Raw genomic sequence first — 15,372 nt, 5'->3', positions numbered from 1 at the left:
TCCGGGGCACGCTGGGGGGCTCGCAGCCTGATGCCGCACGGGTAGTCGGTTGCTCTCCACTAGTCAAGCCCATGGCAGCGGCTGAGCACATTGGAGTCGTCTTCTATTGGGCGGGCCTCTCGTAGGGCGGTCCGTGGGATGGATTGGGAGGGGGACCCTTTAATTACAGCTCCCGCTATTGCCTTCCCTGGTTCTTGGGTGATGGAAAAGCCAAGGCATGAGTACAAAGACATTAACAGCGTGCTTTGTAAACGCAGTACTAAGAAGTCGCACATATGATATTTATGAGATATCAAAAGCTTTTAAATTCTTAATATTCTCGTAATATTTCTTTTTGATTATTTATGTTCTTTACACTTCGTTCTATTTTCAATGACCATAGCATCTGTGGCCAGTCAGATATGTTTCTCGTTCTAGTGTGTTGTTTATTTCCTCACCCGCAGGCCAAGCCCATCGGCGACCATCACCTCAGCCTTGAATGGGATCCCGGCTTGAGCTCCCCCCAGGGCTCTGTTCCTTCGCGGCCTAGATGTTTGAAAAGGCGATATATCTGTTACTTGAGATGGCATGAGCCGTTCCGTTCTTCATCTCGTCTGATTGATTTACATATCTTTTGCATCGTGTATATTGCTCACAGCATCGTCACCACTTCTGGTCCACCCAACCGCCAGGTGTCAGTCACTCATATCCACTGAAATTACATCACTCACACCTCTGGCCCCTGTCTTTCATCAGTGGATCCCTTGCTGATTGAAACAATCAAGCTTTCTTAACAAGCTTCGTGTTATTATTAGATCTCGAAACTCGATTGTCGAGAGCTTGGACATTCACTTTTGAACTCTGTTGGTAGTTGAATTGCGCTGTATTAGGATCCCGCTGAACTCTTGGGTTCAAGCATTCCAAGTCCAGTCAACCAATTCTCAAACTCCCTAGAAAGGGCCGCTTCACTAGTAATATCTTTTCGCTTCTATTCTTCTCCAATCTGCTACCCCAAGCTATCGTATCATAGCACTCTGTGCGCAGTAGAAAATAAAACAATAAGAAAACTCTTCAGACGTGCCAGTCTGGTAACTCTATCGGGAAAATTCATAAAACTCATGATATTTGTAGACGTGTTCGTGTTCGTTCGTCAATCCTTGTCTCGGCTCTCAGACCATGTCTGCCGGCCGGCGGCTCTTGGACCCGGTCCGGGTTCGGCCAAAGACGCGGGATCGGCTTTCCGTCGAGATACGGCGGGCAACGCCAGAGGAGCTGGCGATGGATTCCCTCTCCTCTTCGATCCGCGAAGCACGCTCCTTTTCTCGGATCATTGCTAGGCGCTGCGCGTGCACGTTATCTCGCCTATTCTCAAAAACATCCTGGAAATCGTTCATGTTGTCGTCCACAGAACGCTGACGCTCGCTTCGGCGGCTATATGTTGAAGGGAAGCGGTGCAAAGCAGGACCCTCAGACTGCGAGTGGTTGTCCAGAGGGTCAACATTGCCATGGTCCTGTTCCTTGCCATACGCAGGAGGAGGCTGCATGCCGGTCCAGTACATGGGGTGTTCGCGGCTACCACCAGGCTCGTTGCGGAACGGAGACTGGATGCCGATGTTCACCATCTGAGTCATGAGCTCCGTCACAAACTTGTTGTGGCGATTGAGACGAAGCAGTTCGTTCTGGAAGTTGGTCTTGTGGAAGAAGATGAGGTTCATCGAGCACGACCGCACCTCGTTCAGAGTCGTCATCTCGGTGATGATGCGAGGTTGGTAGTCACGCTTGTTTGCCAGGCAAAAGTCCGTCATTCGCTCCTTGAGCTCGTCGATCATGTGCTGGGGCGTACCAAAACGCATCACGAGACTGACGACATCAGCCAATCCGTTGGAACGTCGTTGGTTGAGGATGAATAGGTTGTTGAGCAGCGAGTTGGGGGCCTGTACGATGTGGCCTTGCATCTTCTTGAACTCGGTGTAGAGCAGAGAAATCTCAGTCACATAGTAATCATCACCCATCATTGTGTCGCCAGTCGATCCGTACACAGTCACACGATCACCAACATCGAAGGGATGCTTGACAAAGACGAAGATGATGGACTGGAGGAACTCCTGCGCGGTGGCCTGGAGCACCCAAGCCAGACCAAGAACCACAGTACCCGCAGAGCCGAGGGCGGCGGCAGCGGAGCCCGAGAGGATCGAGATGAAGACAATGATGGTGATAACGACGATGATGAACATGAAGACCTTGTCGAGCTTCTTAATCACCGAGTCGAGATCCTTGAGCGAGGCGGCGATGGCCTTCTTTTCCAAGTGGATTTCGTTACACACAGCCTCGAATTCGTCGACCGAAATGTCACCGTTCATGTCTTTGTCAAACATCATAAAGGCGACTTCGGCCTCCTCTTCAGCGGTGAAGATGGCCTGTAGATCCTCGAGGTAGACGAGATCACGGCCCTCTCTCACAGTACTTCGGTAGATGAGGCGGGCGAGCGTGTGGGCCGTAGGAGTCTGCTTCAGAAGCTCATTGACGACTCTGCGAGGGTGATTGCTGTCAACCTTGCGGCCGATTAAATCGTTTCCAACTCGACCAGCAACGTAGCCGACCTTGTTCCATGCCTGGCGAGCATTGTCCTGAAGGGTCTGCATTGGTGTCTGGGCGCCGCTGGCGGAACCACTACCGCGCTGGAAGAAGTAGTCGGTCTGCTCATTCTTGGCCTTGGCATGCTCGTACAAACGGACAAGCTGGCCAATGTCTGTCTTGTTGTTGTCGATGCGGGTCGCGTAGGTTCGCTGGTGGAATGATGATGCAATCCACTGGATAAGAATCTTCTCGACAAAGTTGAGGGTTGCCAAGACAAAGAGGGCGATGATGACCTTATTGACGACAGTGACCCAGTGCGGCTTCTTGTCCCGGTAGTTGTGCGAAGTCATGGTCGGCTCGAATGAGATGAGGATGGCGAGGAACCAGAGGAAGACGGCCGTGTGAAGGTCAAGCTGGTAACCAATGTCCTTCCATTTCTTGGGAGTGGTCGAACCAGACAGCTTGGCAACCAACTTGAAGGTGGGAGGCATGAGACTGGTGATCATACGGGAAACCCAGAGAACTCCCCATACAATCTCGAGCCAGATGCCGAACCACATCAAGTCTACACCACCGACATCGCGCTCACCATTCTTGAAAGCAAACCCGCCAAGCAAGACTGGGATCAGGAGAAGGGCAGCTCCGGGGAATAGGTAAAGACAATACCGGACGAAACGAGGAAACTTTCGAAGGAATATCCAGAACTTGAGGAGAGCGGCATCGGGATCTCGCTTCCTGTTGTCGTGAAAGGTCTTTTCGTCGGGCAGAGTGACGTTGAAGGCATCCTCAGGCTCAACATTGTGAGCGCGCTTCCTCATGTGGCTACCTCCATCATGGTCCTCGGCTGAGACAGCCCTCTCAACACGGAGGAGCTCGAGATTGTCATCTATGCGACTAGCGTCTGCACGCTGGCCAGAAGGAGACCGGACGGTGTTGGAGCTGGAGTCGTTCGTGTCGTTGGGTGCAGCGAGGGTAGGGAAGGTGTCAAGCATTGGAGCTGAGATCTTTTCATCCTCTCCTAGCCTAGGTGAATCGGTTCGTCGAGGGTGTTGTGTAGTCTGCTGTGAAGGCTGTCTCGACGGAGGGGGTTGCTGGAGCTTAAACTCCTTCCCATCAGGAGGAGGTGGATCTGTGCCAGTCATGATGATCCCCGTTGTTGGGTTTCAGAACACCAAGCTCTTTCAGGGATGTTGAACAATAAAGATGTAGGAAGGAAGTGAACAACCGGCCAAAGGGGTTTAAAAGAATGTCACACGTCCGTCTCGAGATGCGATCGAGGTGTGGAGAGTGAGTGACGAAATACCCGGAAGTCCGGTATGTGGGATAGGATTGGGGATAAACGAAAGGCAAGTAAGAAAGTGGAAGGGAAAAAAAGAAGTGGAGATCAGGCAGGCATTGGTGATGACATCGATCGAGATGACTGCCCCTTGTATATGTATGTCGACGTCCAGCTGCAGGACCGTTGTGTTTGCTTGCGCGTACTTGAAGTGTCGATGATGGATGTGGTGTTGGTGTTGAGCTCAGAGTTGAAGTTGTGCTTAATAGAGTACAGGTGGTTAACTCAAATTCACACCTTCCCTTGCAGAAAAAAAAGAGAAAATTGACAATTATCTCAATCCAAGTGATGAGAAATCCGGGGGAGTTTATTTAACCAAGCAAAGAGATTCGAAACCCTGCGGGCGACCGGGAGGAGCATGTTGAGCTTTAAGAGATCGCCCATGGGCTCGTGGAGACGTGCACAGCAAGCAGGAGAAAGACTGGGTCCTGTCCAGATAGGCTTACAGTCAGTACCTTGCTTGCCCCAGGCCAGGCCAGGAGTCAAGTCAGGGAGTGAAGATAGGAAGCTCAATGGATGAGTTGCGAGGGCGTATCCACTGTTTCTCTGCTTCATTCACCTCCATGGATGTTTTGTCAACGAGGTGACTACTTACTCGACACCCCCTTCGCCTTTTTTCCCTCCCAACCAACCACCACCACCTTCACCACCAAAAATCCTTCACCTCACCCACTCCTCCGGACCAAAAGATTCTCAACTGCCTACGATAGGCATGATGCCGGACCCTGGATAGGCGCGCCCCAAAGGCCCGCAGCAGTGGAGCCCGCGCCGTGTCAGGGCCAAGGCAAGCCACCACGGGGCGCGGACGGGCGCCGGATGTTCAAACACCATCCATCATGACGGAGGGAGGGAGGTGTGGATGGTGTCACTGCCCGTGGAACATCCCAACGGGGAAAGACCGAGGATGCCGCCGGCGATTCCAAGACTTCCCAATCGAGTCCACGGGTGGCCCAACTCAGTCACAACCACCGTGACGGCGCCTCTTGGTGGCCGGTGTGCCGGGCCGCACACAACACACGGTCGATGCAGATCATTGAACACGCGCATGTGTGTACGTGAAATTCGAGCTAGATCCTCGCAGGTAGGATGCAGAAGAGTTCAATTCCAAGGCTTCTCGTTGGCGCAGAACCGAGACACCAGACGGGTGCATGCCCACGTCTCGTCTCGCAAGCATAGCAGGCAAGGGTTCTCTCTGATTGTCATGTCAATTAAAAAGACCCTCGCTGCGTGTCGGGCGCATCTGCCTCAGCGCAAATCCCTTCCCTCGCGGGAAAGCTTGCAGAGGCTAAACACCAAGCTTCTCAGACCATGGCCGACTGGAATCGCCTTTGCCAGACCACCTCTGACGTCACCGGCGAGATGCTGTGCTGTCGTTGAGGATATCCCTGCTTGGCGCCGTTGCTTTTCCTTTCGACTTCCTCCATGGTCCCGTAGTGGCTTTTGCCATCTCGTGTTCTTGGTCGATAACGCCATGATGATCTCCATGGTTGATGGATGGTGGCGGATATCGAGACGGGAGGCTCAAACTTGAAAGATTTTTTTTTTAATCCGTCCATCTTTTCTTGGTGCAACCACACCACACATTTCTGTCCCTGGGTGGCTTAACGTCAGGCACCGTCCCGTCCAAGCTCGGCTCCTACTGTGCAGCCATGCCGTCACCGTGGGGGTGCAAGCCAGTCTGCACAGAGCCTCATACTGTGAAACGCCAAGGGCGTGTCGTCAATCTGCCTAGATGCTGAAAACTTGGGTCACTGGAGACGGCTCCATTGACCTGACTCGAGTTCGTCCGCGGAACCACGGAGTTAAACTTGACCGACAAAGAGATTCAAGTTCAACGGATATATCCACAGATCTGACCCAGCCCTGCCCTGGCCTTGAGCAAAGAGCTCAGGGGCATTCCTTGGCACTGGCAGCCAATCCTGGCACCGATAAATGACGGTTTCAGAACGGGAGCACCAAAAACGCCCGCACCCACCACGCGGCCACCCTTGTTCCTCCTCGGACCAAGCACATGGCGATATCAAAGGCTGAGAGATATCTAGCCGTGAGGATGTCGCACTTGAATACCAACCATTTCATTCATGAAACAGGGGAATCATGCCTTGTCCAAACTCAAAAAGGCTTTCTCCTATTTTCAGTCAGTTAGCGGCCCTCGGGGTCTATTCCTCTCCGTGGTGGCAAGCTCTCATTCTCCACCGTCAGTTCAACCACCGATGCAGAGCGCATTAGGGCCATGTTGGCATCAAGTGCGTGGCCCGTAGGGGTCTTCATGGTGTAGCACACAGAGTGGTAGTAGCGCGCGAATCTGTGGCAGAGCACATGAGATGGGTCGTCGATCATTACTCTTGGGGATGACGTCTCGGATTCTGCATCACCGATTTCGTCCGGATTCTTCACCGTTCATTTCAGCCTCCATCAAACCGTTGACAAAGGTGATAGTACTAAATTAAGGAATGGGAGGAGCTAGGTAGGAAATACGCTGTCGATTAGATGTCAGAACTCATTTCCAGACCTTCTTTTAAGCGTGCACAATCTGTTGCATCACATCATGCCTCTCGCATCTTGGCCGACATTTCACATGCGCATGCATCTCCCCAACTCATGATGCACGGGCCATGTAATGTTTTGCTTCGTGGCCAATCAGTTGATGGCCTCTCTCAAAGACATTCCAGTCTCACATCCCTCTTCACCCACTGAGATGTCTTGTCATGATATCCATGATATACAATTTCCTGCCTCGTGGGCACTAGGAGAGACAAACTACGTAGTGTCTACATGAAATCCTGCCTCATCTCTTTGACTGCGCGAAGGCTCCCATTAGGTATCTTGCCGGGATCTCAGCCAATTATAAATGGCATCTCACTTCCCTCACCCAAATCGAGATATAGGACTAACATATTACCACGCAGCTACAGAGCGACTCAAATAGTGACCTAGTAGTGGAGACTGGTACCGTGTGGGAGCCTTCGCGCAGTCAAAGAGATATACCTCGGCATTGTTCAACAATACGCCCACAATTCACTCCATCTATGCTCATGCTCAACCCCAGCCTCGGGGATCAGCAACTCCACCCGACCGTTGACCCTCGCCTGATATCCGCGCACGACGCGCCAACAACGCCGATACTTGCCCTTTTCATGACATTCATCTTCACAGCTCCTCCGCAGAGGCAGCTCCAGCATCGCGGATAGTGCCGCAGTGTCCGAGCTCACCCGCAGTCCTGTTCATGGTAGTGTCCAAGTTCATATTCTTTATTCTTGGCTGCTCTCCACCTCTAATTAAACCCATCACCTTCCGCCGTCTAGGCAAGCTTGATGCTCCAGTCCTCACCGATCTTGGCTCCCACACGGCCCACAGTCGCGTAGGCTGCTCTGCCTCCCTTGGCAGCGTGATACTGCACCTTGGCTGTCCATGTGCGTCCCTCCGACTCAACCTGCACCTCGTTCTGGTTCCAGGTTGAAGGTGCACCAACAATGATAATCTTGTCGACGTACACCTTATCCATAGCCTTGAGCCAGTCACCAGGCTTGACCGACTTCACGTCTCGGTCCTTTGCCTCCAGGGAAGTGAAGGTGTTTCCACTCAGAGTGAACTTGCGGTGGATGTACTGGCCCTGCTCGTGATCAAACGAGTCGCCATCGTCAACATACAGCTCACCCTCGGCATTACCAGCCTTGGAGACTGACACGACAAGAGTGTAGTCGTCAAATCGCATCAGAGCGCTTGAGCGTCGAGGGATATCGCGACGAGGGATAATGTGTCCTCCTCGCATGAGAAGAGGAATGCTGCTGAGTGGTGCATACACTGAAAGGTTTTTGCCCTTCTGAGTCTTCTTAATCTTGTAGGTGAAGTAGTCGTAGTATACCTCGTCGTCGGGGATCCAGATATCGACCGTCTCCTTGTCTTGTTCTGTCACTGGCTTCACCAGGAGACCAGTCGAGCCAAGGAAGAACTGGTCCTCGAGAGCGAAGCCAGCCTCCTCAGAGGGATGTGTCCAGAACATGGGCCGGATAATAGGGCTTCCATCCTGAGCCGCATTGAAAAAGGCCGTGTACCAGGCAGGCAACAAGGTGTATCGCAGGCGCACCGCCGCTGTAACAATCTGCACATGAGGCTCCGGAAGCAAGTAAGGCTCACGACGGCGAGAGTCAATGTGAGCGTGAGCACGGAAGAAGGGATAAAAGGCACCAGTCTGGTACCAGCGAGTAAGCAGGTCCTTGTCAGGGTTGCCAAAGAAACCTCCAACATCAGCGCCAGCAAAGGGGAAGCCGGACACACCCTGGTTGAGGGTCATGGGAATGGAGGCTGCCAGATGAGCCCAGTCGGCCTGGTTGTCACCAGTCCACATGGCACCAAGCTTCTGCGATCCAGCGTAAAAGGCACGCGTCAGAATAAAGGGGCGTCGGAGCTCGCCCTTCTCACGTGTGACTAGAGCCTGGAATGTCGCGTTCTGGAAGGTCAGGCCGTTGAGGTTGTGCACGTCACGGTGCTCCCATCCTCCATGATGGATGTTGTCCTTGGGCATGGTAACCTCAGGGCCGTTAAACACTGATGGCTCGCTCATGTCGTTCCACATCCAGGTGTTGGGCATGGTTCCCTTGAACTTGTCATACTTGAAGAGAGTCTTCCACCACTCGATTGCCTTGGGGTTGAAGCAGTCGATCCAGTGAGACGCTCCAGGCCAGCACCAGCCTTCGTAGATCTTCTGCTCCTTGTCGTGAACACCAAGATCCTGCGCAGTCAACTCAGCCACGATCGGGTAGTTGTCTGTCTTCTTGATATGAGGATCCATCAGGAGGACCAGCTGTCGGCCATGAGAGTCGAGCTGTTCACCCATGCTGATGGGGTCCGAGAAGGAGTGAGGGTCCCAGGTGAAGTACTTTCGATCATCGGTATACTCGACATCGAGCCAGATGATATCATAGGGGATCTTGAACTTGTCCATGTTTCGGTCGACGTTCTTAACATCGTCGGTAGAGATGTAGTTCCATCGGCACTGGTGGTATGCGATGGCAAATTCCTGAGGCATAGCGGTGTAGCCAGTCAGCTCTCCATAGTTCTTGGTCAGGTCGGCAGGAGTAGGGCCGAGGAAGACAAAAACATCAAGGAGACCAGACTCGGAGATCCAGTGAGTGTGAGTGCTCGTCTTGGAGCCAGCTCCAAGGCTCAGGGGGTTGGCATGGCTCTTGTCCTTGGTAATGTCGACCCAGGTTTCGGCAACATTGAACCAGAAGACACCCACAGAAGAATCCTTACGGTGGGCTTGCATGAAGGGAATGGATCCATAGAGAGTCATGGGGCTGTCCAGGATGTACTCGAAGACGTCTGCATTGTACATGCGATAGGGCTCCTCCCAGTTGCCCTCTCCGCCTCGAGTCTGCTTCAGAGACAGAGGACCAGTATGTTCGGGGATACCAAAAACATGCTCGTATCCGGGGAATGAGATGTCCAAGGCAACACTCTCAGGGCCACGGGGCTTGGTATCAGTGTTTCCACCGAAGGACTCGTCCCACCAAGTGCTCTCGTCTTCGGCGGCCTCCTCACCCTCCTTGTTCTCAACCTTTGGTCTCCAGTGCTCCATGTTGAGCAAGCCACGGTCATTGAACTTGATATGGGAGTTTCCGTCGCGTCGGAAGTCAATCTCAAAGGGCGAGAACTTAATGACAGCCTCGTGCTTGGACTCAGGGCCATACTTGATGTTGACCTGAGTCTTGTCTTGGAACGCAAGCTGGGCCTCCTTATCGAGATCCAGCCCAGCAACGAGGACCCACTGGTCGGCCTCGTTATATCGCTCCTTTCGGACAGGGCTGTTGTCTCGCAAGACGATATCCTTGTTTCGTCGCTTCTCTTCGTCCATTGTGACTCGGGCGGTGCCGGACTTGAGGAACGAGATGGTGAGTGGGAGTCGGACGGTCTCCCCCTGGGCGTTGATGGTCTTGACGATCATGGCTTGTAGCTTGCCATCTTCGAAGGATGTTGAGTCGGCGAGGACTTCGTATGGCGACTTCCAGTTGGAACCTAGGGAGGCAGCGTTGTCGGCGTACGCTCGGTTTCGCTTGCAAAAGCCGGACTGGCGACACTTCTTGAAGTCGTGTTCCTTGACGGCAGCTAGGCGATTGTTAGCGAGGAGACTTGCTAGACCGCAGTTTGAAGGGATTAAAGCATCATACCAGCTGGCTGAAGTAGGCAGACAAGAGTGCCTAACAGCAACAGCAGCGCCGTCCATCGAAAGGACGACGCCATGGTTGACCTCATGGCGGTAACACGAGGATCAGCCGTCAACAAGGGGCAAAATAGATAGGAAAAGTATTTATAGACAGGTTAGATAAACATGAAATTGACAATGAGTTCCACGGCCTGGAGTAACCGCTGGAAAGATGGTGAGTGTAGATGGTTGACCGTATTCCCTGACAGCCTCAGCTCTGATGGTGTCGAGGTCAAGCTGTCCCTTGATGAGCCTTGGCGACTCTGGAGCTGAGAGGGAGAGCTCCAAGCCCAAAAGGGACTGGTCTGACACGCAGGGGAGTGTGGAGTCGGGGGTAAAGACAGCGGGGCAAACTTCGGTAAAAGATTAGACCCGGCATAACGAACCATTGCTTCGCTTCTTGCATTCTCCTTGCATGTTTTTCGTTGCTGTTTTGATAGATTGACTTTTGCGGTTTCTTGCACTGTATGCTGCTTGAAGCTCCCTGGTGTTGATAGTTGCAGCTCTGCAGCATCGTGTAGAAGTAAGTTGAGTCTGTCCCCATTGGCTTATCTAAACTTAGTGTCATTATCAGGTAGTAGAGCGTGTCAGTTCAGCTCGAATCAGTTTCAACTCTACCAACGCTTGCTTTGAATCCATCGTCCCTTGACCTTAATGACAACTCTTCATTCCAGAGTGTCAACTTGGACCAATTGATAGTCACGTGTCCGTGCGAATTCCTTCCTCCTCGCACCCACAGCCCCTCAACGCCAACTCATCATGGCTGATGTGCCCCGCCAAAAAGTCGAGAACCCCGCTGCAGGCGGCGACAAGCACCCCAATCACCAGCGCAACCCGCTACGGAGAACTGCGGAAAATCTGTCCCCGCCGATTTTCATCGCCCTCTTCGCCCTCCTGGCCATTTATATCCTCTTTTCACCGCCTTCTTCCCACCTTTCCCCTCCAGTTGTGCCGGAGCCAAAGTCTACCCTTTCCTCCTCTTCCTCCACTCCCACATCCCAAGTCATCCCAGACCAAAACAACATCACAATGTCTTCTACCGAGCAGACGTGAGCTACCCCGCCATCGTCGACCTACCCCTCCGGTCGATGCCCCTCCAGACAACATGTGCTGACTTTGCTACAGCTTCATCGCTATCAAGCCCGATGGTGTCCAGGTAAACAATGGCACAATGCCAACTTGGTCAAGGTCATAAACTAACACTTCTCCCTCTAGCGTGGCCTCGTTGGTCCCATCATCTCCCGCTTCGAGAACCGAGGGTAAGCAATCTTGGCGAGCATCGTACGTTTCTTGCATTCTAACATTTGGAAACAGCTTCAAGCTTGCCGCCATCAAGCTCGTCACCCCCGGCAAGGAGCACCTCGAGAAGCACTGTCCGTCCCCTCGATCCGTTATACAGATTGCCAATTGATTCTGACCATTCACAGATGCCGACCTCGCTGGCAAGCCCTTCTTCCCTGGTCTGATTGAGTACATGAACTCTGGCCCCATCTGCGCCATGGTCTGGGAGGGCCGTGATGCCGTCAAGACCGGCCGTGGTAAGTCTACCCGTCACAGCATTACTATATCCAGCTTCTAACCAACTTTCAGTCATCCTCGGTGCCACCAACCCCCTTGCCTCCGCCCCTGGCACCATCCGTGGTGACTACGCCATCGACGTCGGCCGCAACGTCTGCCACGGCTCCGACTCCGTCGAGAACGCCCAGAAGGAGATTGCTCTCTGGTTCAAGGAGGGTGAGGTCCTCTCCTGGAAGACCTCCCAGTTCGACTGGGTCTACGAGAAGCCTTAGATTGTCAATGATTTGACGCCCTGAACGATGGAACGGAAAAACGTACATGTGGGATGACTGAATCTCAACGGGTATAACAAAATCAAGACATGAATCTTCTCAACCTTGTGGCTGTGCTTTGTGATGTCTACGACTTGCGAGTGAAGATGCCCTTTGCCCTTACTAGAACGCCAGCAAACCACGGCGTTGCCCAAACGCTGCCAATGATTCGGATCGGCAGCAGAGCTTTCGTGATAGCATATGCGAGAGCAACTTCAACCACGACCTTGTATCGTCCATCTCCACTATGCCATCGTTCGACGGCGTCCTCCGATTTGGATTCGTGATTTGCCGGGTTGGTGCTTGGCACATTCGCCTCATCTTCCTGATCCTGCCCGAACCCGAACCAGCCTTTGCGCCTGAAGTACCTTTCGAACCGACCAACTCCATCCTCGACATAGGTCCCAAAGTGACCCGTCACATAGTCCACAGGCACATAGTTGGTGTAGTGAAACAATCCGAACAATCCCAGTACAGGTACAATCGCCGTGATCTCGTGCAGGATCAGAAACGATACTATGTGCGAAACTGGTGCATTGCGTAGGCCATTGGTGTATTTTTGTAAGCGGCGGGGAAGCTTGGCCGTGATGCGGTCGATGCGGGAGGCTTGGGAGGATTTGGTCCTGACGGACGTACGACAAACGCAGGGAGCGTGACGGGGACGAAGGCTGGGGCGCCAATTAAAGGCGAACAGGTTGCGACGCATGTTTGGCTTGCGATAGTAAAGACACAAGGCGGAGTCTGGAGCTTTGAAGAGCAATGAAGCCGACGAAATAGAGAGACGGAGAAGAGTTGATGTTCTTGAGTGGAGCTGCTGACAGCCTCAACCCCTGTTGATCGATGTGCGAGTTTAGGGTAGCCAACTTGCGGCGAGATGCAAGACTTGTGAGTTTATCAATTTCGAGGGTATCTGTGTACATTTAGGATGGATTGTTGGGTTATTTGTACTTTTTTTTCTCGTGAGCTAATCGTGTAAAAACTCAATTGACGGTTCTCTTTACTCGGGCCGAAGATTGTCTCCCTAAAAACAGGGAGTGACTTTGAAGCGTTTGGTGAACGCAAGCCGATTAACCCAAACTTGTCATGTATACACTTGAGCTGGTTTCTGAGATTTAAAGCTCACTCCAGACCCTAAGCTCAGATTCTGTGGTATGGATGTCCGAGTTGGCCCCCTCAGTGCATTGCCACACTTGTATCTATATAGACGGTCCATAACACATTCCAATAGGAGGTTCGAGACGGATTTACACGCAATTGCTCGGTTGGATTTCATTATTCGAGGCCCATTTAGAGGATGAATGGTTAGAAATAAGTGGCAGATGATGTTTAACAGAGTAAAAGAGCTAGCCTGGTAGCTTAGGCCGGAGATATGGACTTCACCTGCTGGCTCGATCACCACGATCATCCATCGGCCGTAGACACAGCGTCACCCCAATCCAAGTAGACGCTGCTCAAGGTCAATGGCCATGAATCAAAAGAGCTCGTCCTCTCCATGGAGCTACTTCTCCGAACACCCTCAACACGCTCGGATGACCGTGCTGAAGTGGGATCGAGAGCACCGAAGCTCCTTCCTCTGTATCTGCTTCTATGATACAGCTGCCTTCCTTGGTTTGTATCGACCGCCTCACTCTCAGCAGACGCAACTCAACAATGATAAAATGTGCGCTTAATGACTCAAATTGCCTTTGAAGGAAGGAATTGCTCTTGGTCTGTGATGGCTGAGTTGGTGTGCCCTCTTGCCTTATCCACATCGGATCGTGTGAGTTCGTGAGAGCGCCTGCCTAGAATTCGACAAGATGACCTCAACCGCCCCAACAAAACACCCTCCCTCCTTCCAACTCCGATATGCTGGCACAGGACTGGGTTCTTATTCTCTTCGCTTGAGAATTCATCCTTCATTTCTTTTCTTCTCTTCTCTTCCATCACCAACCTGCTCATCCAAAGTTCACTTCAGCCAACTCACAGGATCTCTCTCAGCCCACACACAAAGCACAATCACTTCAACCACGCTCTTCACTCTTTGAATCTGCCACCACTCCATAAAGATGTTCGGACAGTTCGCGGCCTTCGCCGCTCTCCTGATGGCTGCCCAGGCCCAACGCTTCCCCGGCGAGGACCTCATCCTGGCCGATTGTGGCATTGGCGACAACCCCCAGCACCCCAAGTGGTCAACCTCCCGCCAGATGAACTGGTACCAGGACATCAAGTGGCCCGAAGATGCTTACAAGTACCCTGATGCACCTGACATGGCCGTCGAGGTCCCCTACAGAAACGGAAAATACCCTTGGATCCCTGAAGGTGCCACTGCCAAGATGCCCAACGGTGTTGTCTGGACCGTCTACATCGAAGACAGCACTCCTGATGGCTTCAAGGCTGGTTCCGCTGTCACCACCAAGGAGGGTGGCCAGATGCTCAACTGCTGGGCCTACCGTGGTCGCCCTGTCAGTGCATCTCTCAACAAGACCGTTAACCCTGAAGCTGTTTGCTGGTCTGCCTTTGTGTGCAACCGCGACGACGAGCCTCCTTCCCGCCCCGACGACATGGGCTCTCAAACTTCCTCTTTGACAACAGACCCTGCCCCTCCTGCAACCACCTTTTCCTCGCGACCACCTGCCACTCCTGTCCCCTCTCCCACTGGTGGCGATCCAGCACCTACTCCTGACCCCAACACTGGAAAGCTGTTTGTCGCCGCCTCGGTCAGCCCTCGTTTCCTCAACTGGCCCAACACCTGGCAGGCGTTCACCGAGAAGTTCTCCTGGGATCAAGAGTCCGGGAAGTGCATCGCTGAGCCCATCAAGGGAGATGGCTATACCATCAACATCGAATGTGCTGGCATTCAGATTGATTCCGACTCCCACCTCACCCTCATCATGATCAAGGCTCTCCGCGATGTTGGCATGAACAGCACCTGGTTCAACCAGAACCCCACTGTCCCAGGCCAGAACCAGAACAACTCCACTGCTGAGCACTGGGTAGTCATGCCCGAGGCCTTCAACCTCCAGGTCGTGGACGTTGCTCATCAGAACATCATCGGCTACCTCGGCTACAACACTACCTATGACAACTTCCTCAGCGGCGCCTGCTCGACTTGCGAGACTGGCCGATTCAACAAGCAGTTCTTTGACCCAATTCTTGCTGCGGTCAAGGGTACCTACCCCCTGTACAACAGCTACAGTGTCCAAGCTGAGTGCAGCCCCTGGATGGCATGCCAGTGAGATGATGATTGAGGCGTGTACACGATTACTGAGGTCTATTGTACCTGCAACATGTTAGATGGTTTATTATGAGTGAGATGAGAGACGGACGATTTCGTGGTTCATGTTATCTTACTTCCTTCGCTTCTGTACATGTATTTCGCCTGCTTTACTTTACTTTATGACACTTGTAATACAACTGGTCTCGCTGAACAACTCCGTCGATGGCTGATCATCTTGCTCGTGTTTTGG

At 52.7% G+C, this 15,372-nt stretch overlaps 4 protein-coding genes and 1 pseudogene across 5 annotated transcripts, besides 1 other annotated feature; 2 read left to right on the top strand and 3 right to left on the bottom strand.

Annotated features, from left to right (window-relative positions):
- Positions 1 to 1,148: 1,148 nt before the first annotated feature.
- Positions 1,149 to 3,698, bottom strand: NCS57_01158800 (Mechanosensitive ion channel protein; the record flags this gene model as incomplete). Its single annotated transcript, XM_053061297.1, has 1 exon — positions 1,149 to 3,698. One exon carries the CDS (start codon positions 3,696 to 3,698, stop codon positions 1,149 to 1,151), a length of 2,550 nt encoding a protein of 849 aa, XP_052909683.1.
- A 3,495-nt stretch (positions 3,699 to 7,193) lies between these two features.
- Positions 7,194 to 10,147, bottom strand: NCS57_01158700 (Glycoside hydrolase family 31; the record flags this gene model as incomplete). The annotated part of the gene is made up of 2 exons (XM_053061296.1): positions 7,194 to 10,000; positions 10,063 to 10,147. The coding sequence occupies 2 exons, from the start codon at positions 10,145 to 10,147 to the stop codon at positions 7,194 to 7,196; spliced, it is 2,892 nt and encodes a 963-aa protein (XP_052909682.1).
- Positions 10,148 to 10,838: 691 nt separating this feature from the next.
- NCS57_01158600 lies at positions 10,839 to 11,887 on the top strand (annotated as a pseudogene). The gene is made up of 6 exons: positions 10,839 to 11,146; positions 11,223 to 11,253; positions 11,313 to 11,356; positions 11,412 to 11,470; positions 11,525 to 11,635; positions 11,688 to 11,887.
- Positions 10,839 to 11,887: a sequence feature.
- A 127-nt stretch (positions 11,888 to 12,014) lies between these two features.
- NCS57_01158500 (uncharacterized protein) lies at positions 12,015 to 12,638 on the bottom strand (the record flags this gene model as incomplete). Its single annotated transcript, XM_053061295.1, has 1 exon — positions 12,015 to 12,638. Exon 1 carries the CDS (start codon positions 12,630 to 12,632, stop codon positions 12,015 to 12,017), a length of 618 nt encoding a protein of 205 aa, XP_052909681.1. The 5' UTR covers positions 12,633 to 12,638.
- Positions 12,639 to 13,971: 1,333 nt separating this feature from the next.
- Positions 13,972 to 15,141, top strand: NCS57_01158400 (uncharacterized protein; the record flags this gene model as incomplete). The annotated part of the gene is made up of 1 exon (XM_053061294.1): positions 13,972 to 15,141. The coding sequence occupies one exon, from the start codon at positions 13,972 to 13,974 to the stop codon at positions 15,139 to 15,141; it is 1,170 nt and encodes a 389-aa protein (XP_052909680.1).
- Positions 15,142 to 15,372: the final 231 nt, after the last annotated feature.

Source organism: Fusarium keratoplasticum, chromosome 9 (assembly GCF_025433545.1).
Source record: "Fusarium keratoplasticum isolate Fu6.1 chromosome 9, whole genome shotgun sequence".
NCBI classification, from domain to species: domain Eukaryota; kingdom Fungi; phylum Ascomycota; class Sordariomycetes; order Hypocreales; family Nectriaceae; genus Fusarium; species Fusarium keratoplasticum.
This window is presented reverse-complemented; position numbering and strand designations above follow the sequence as displayed.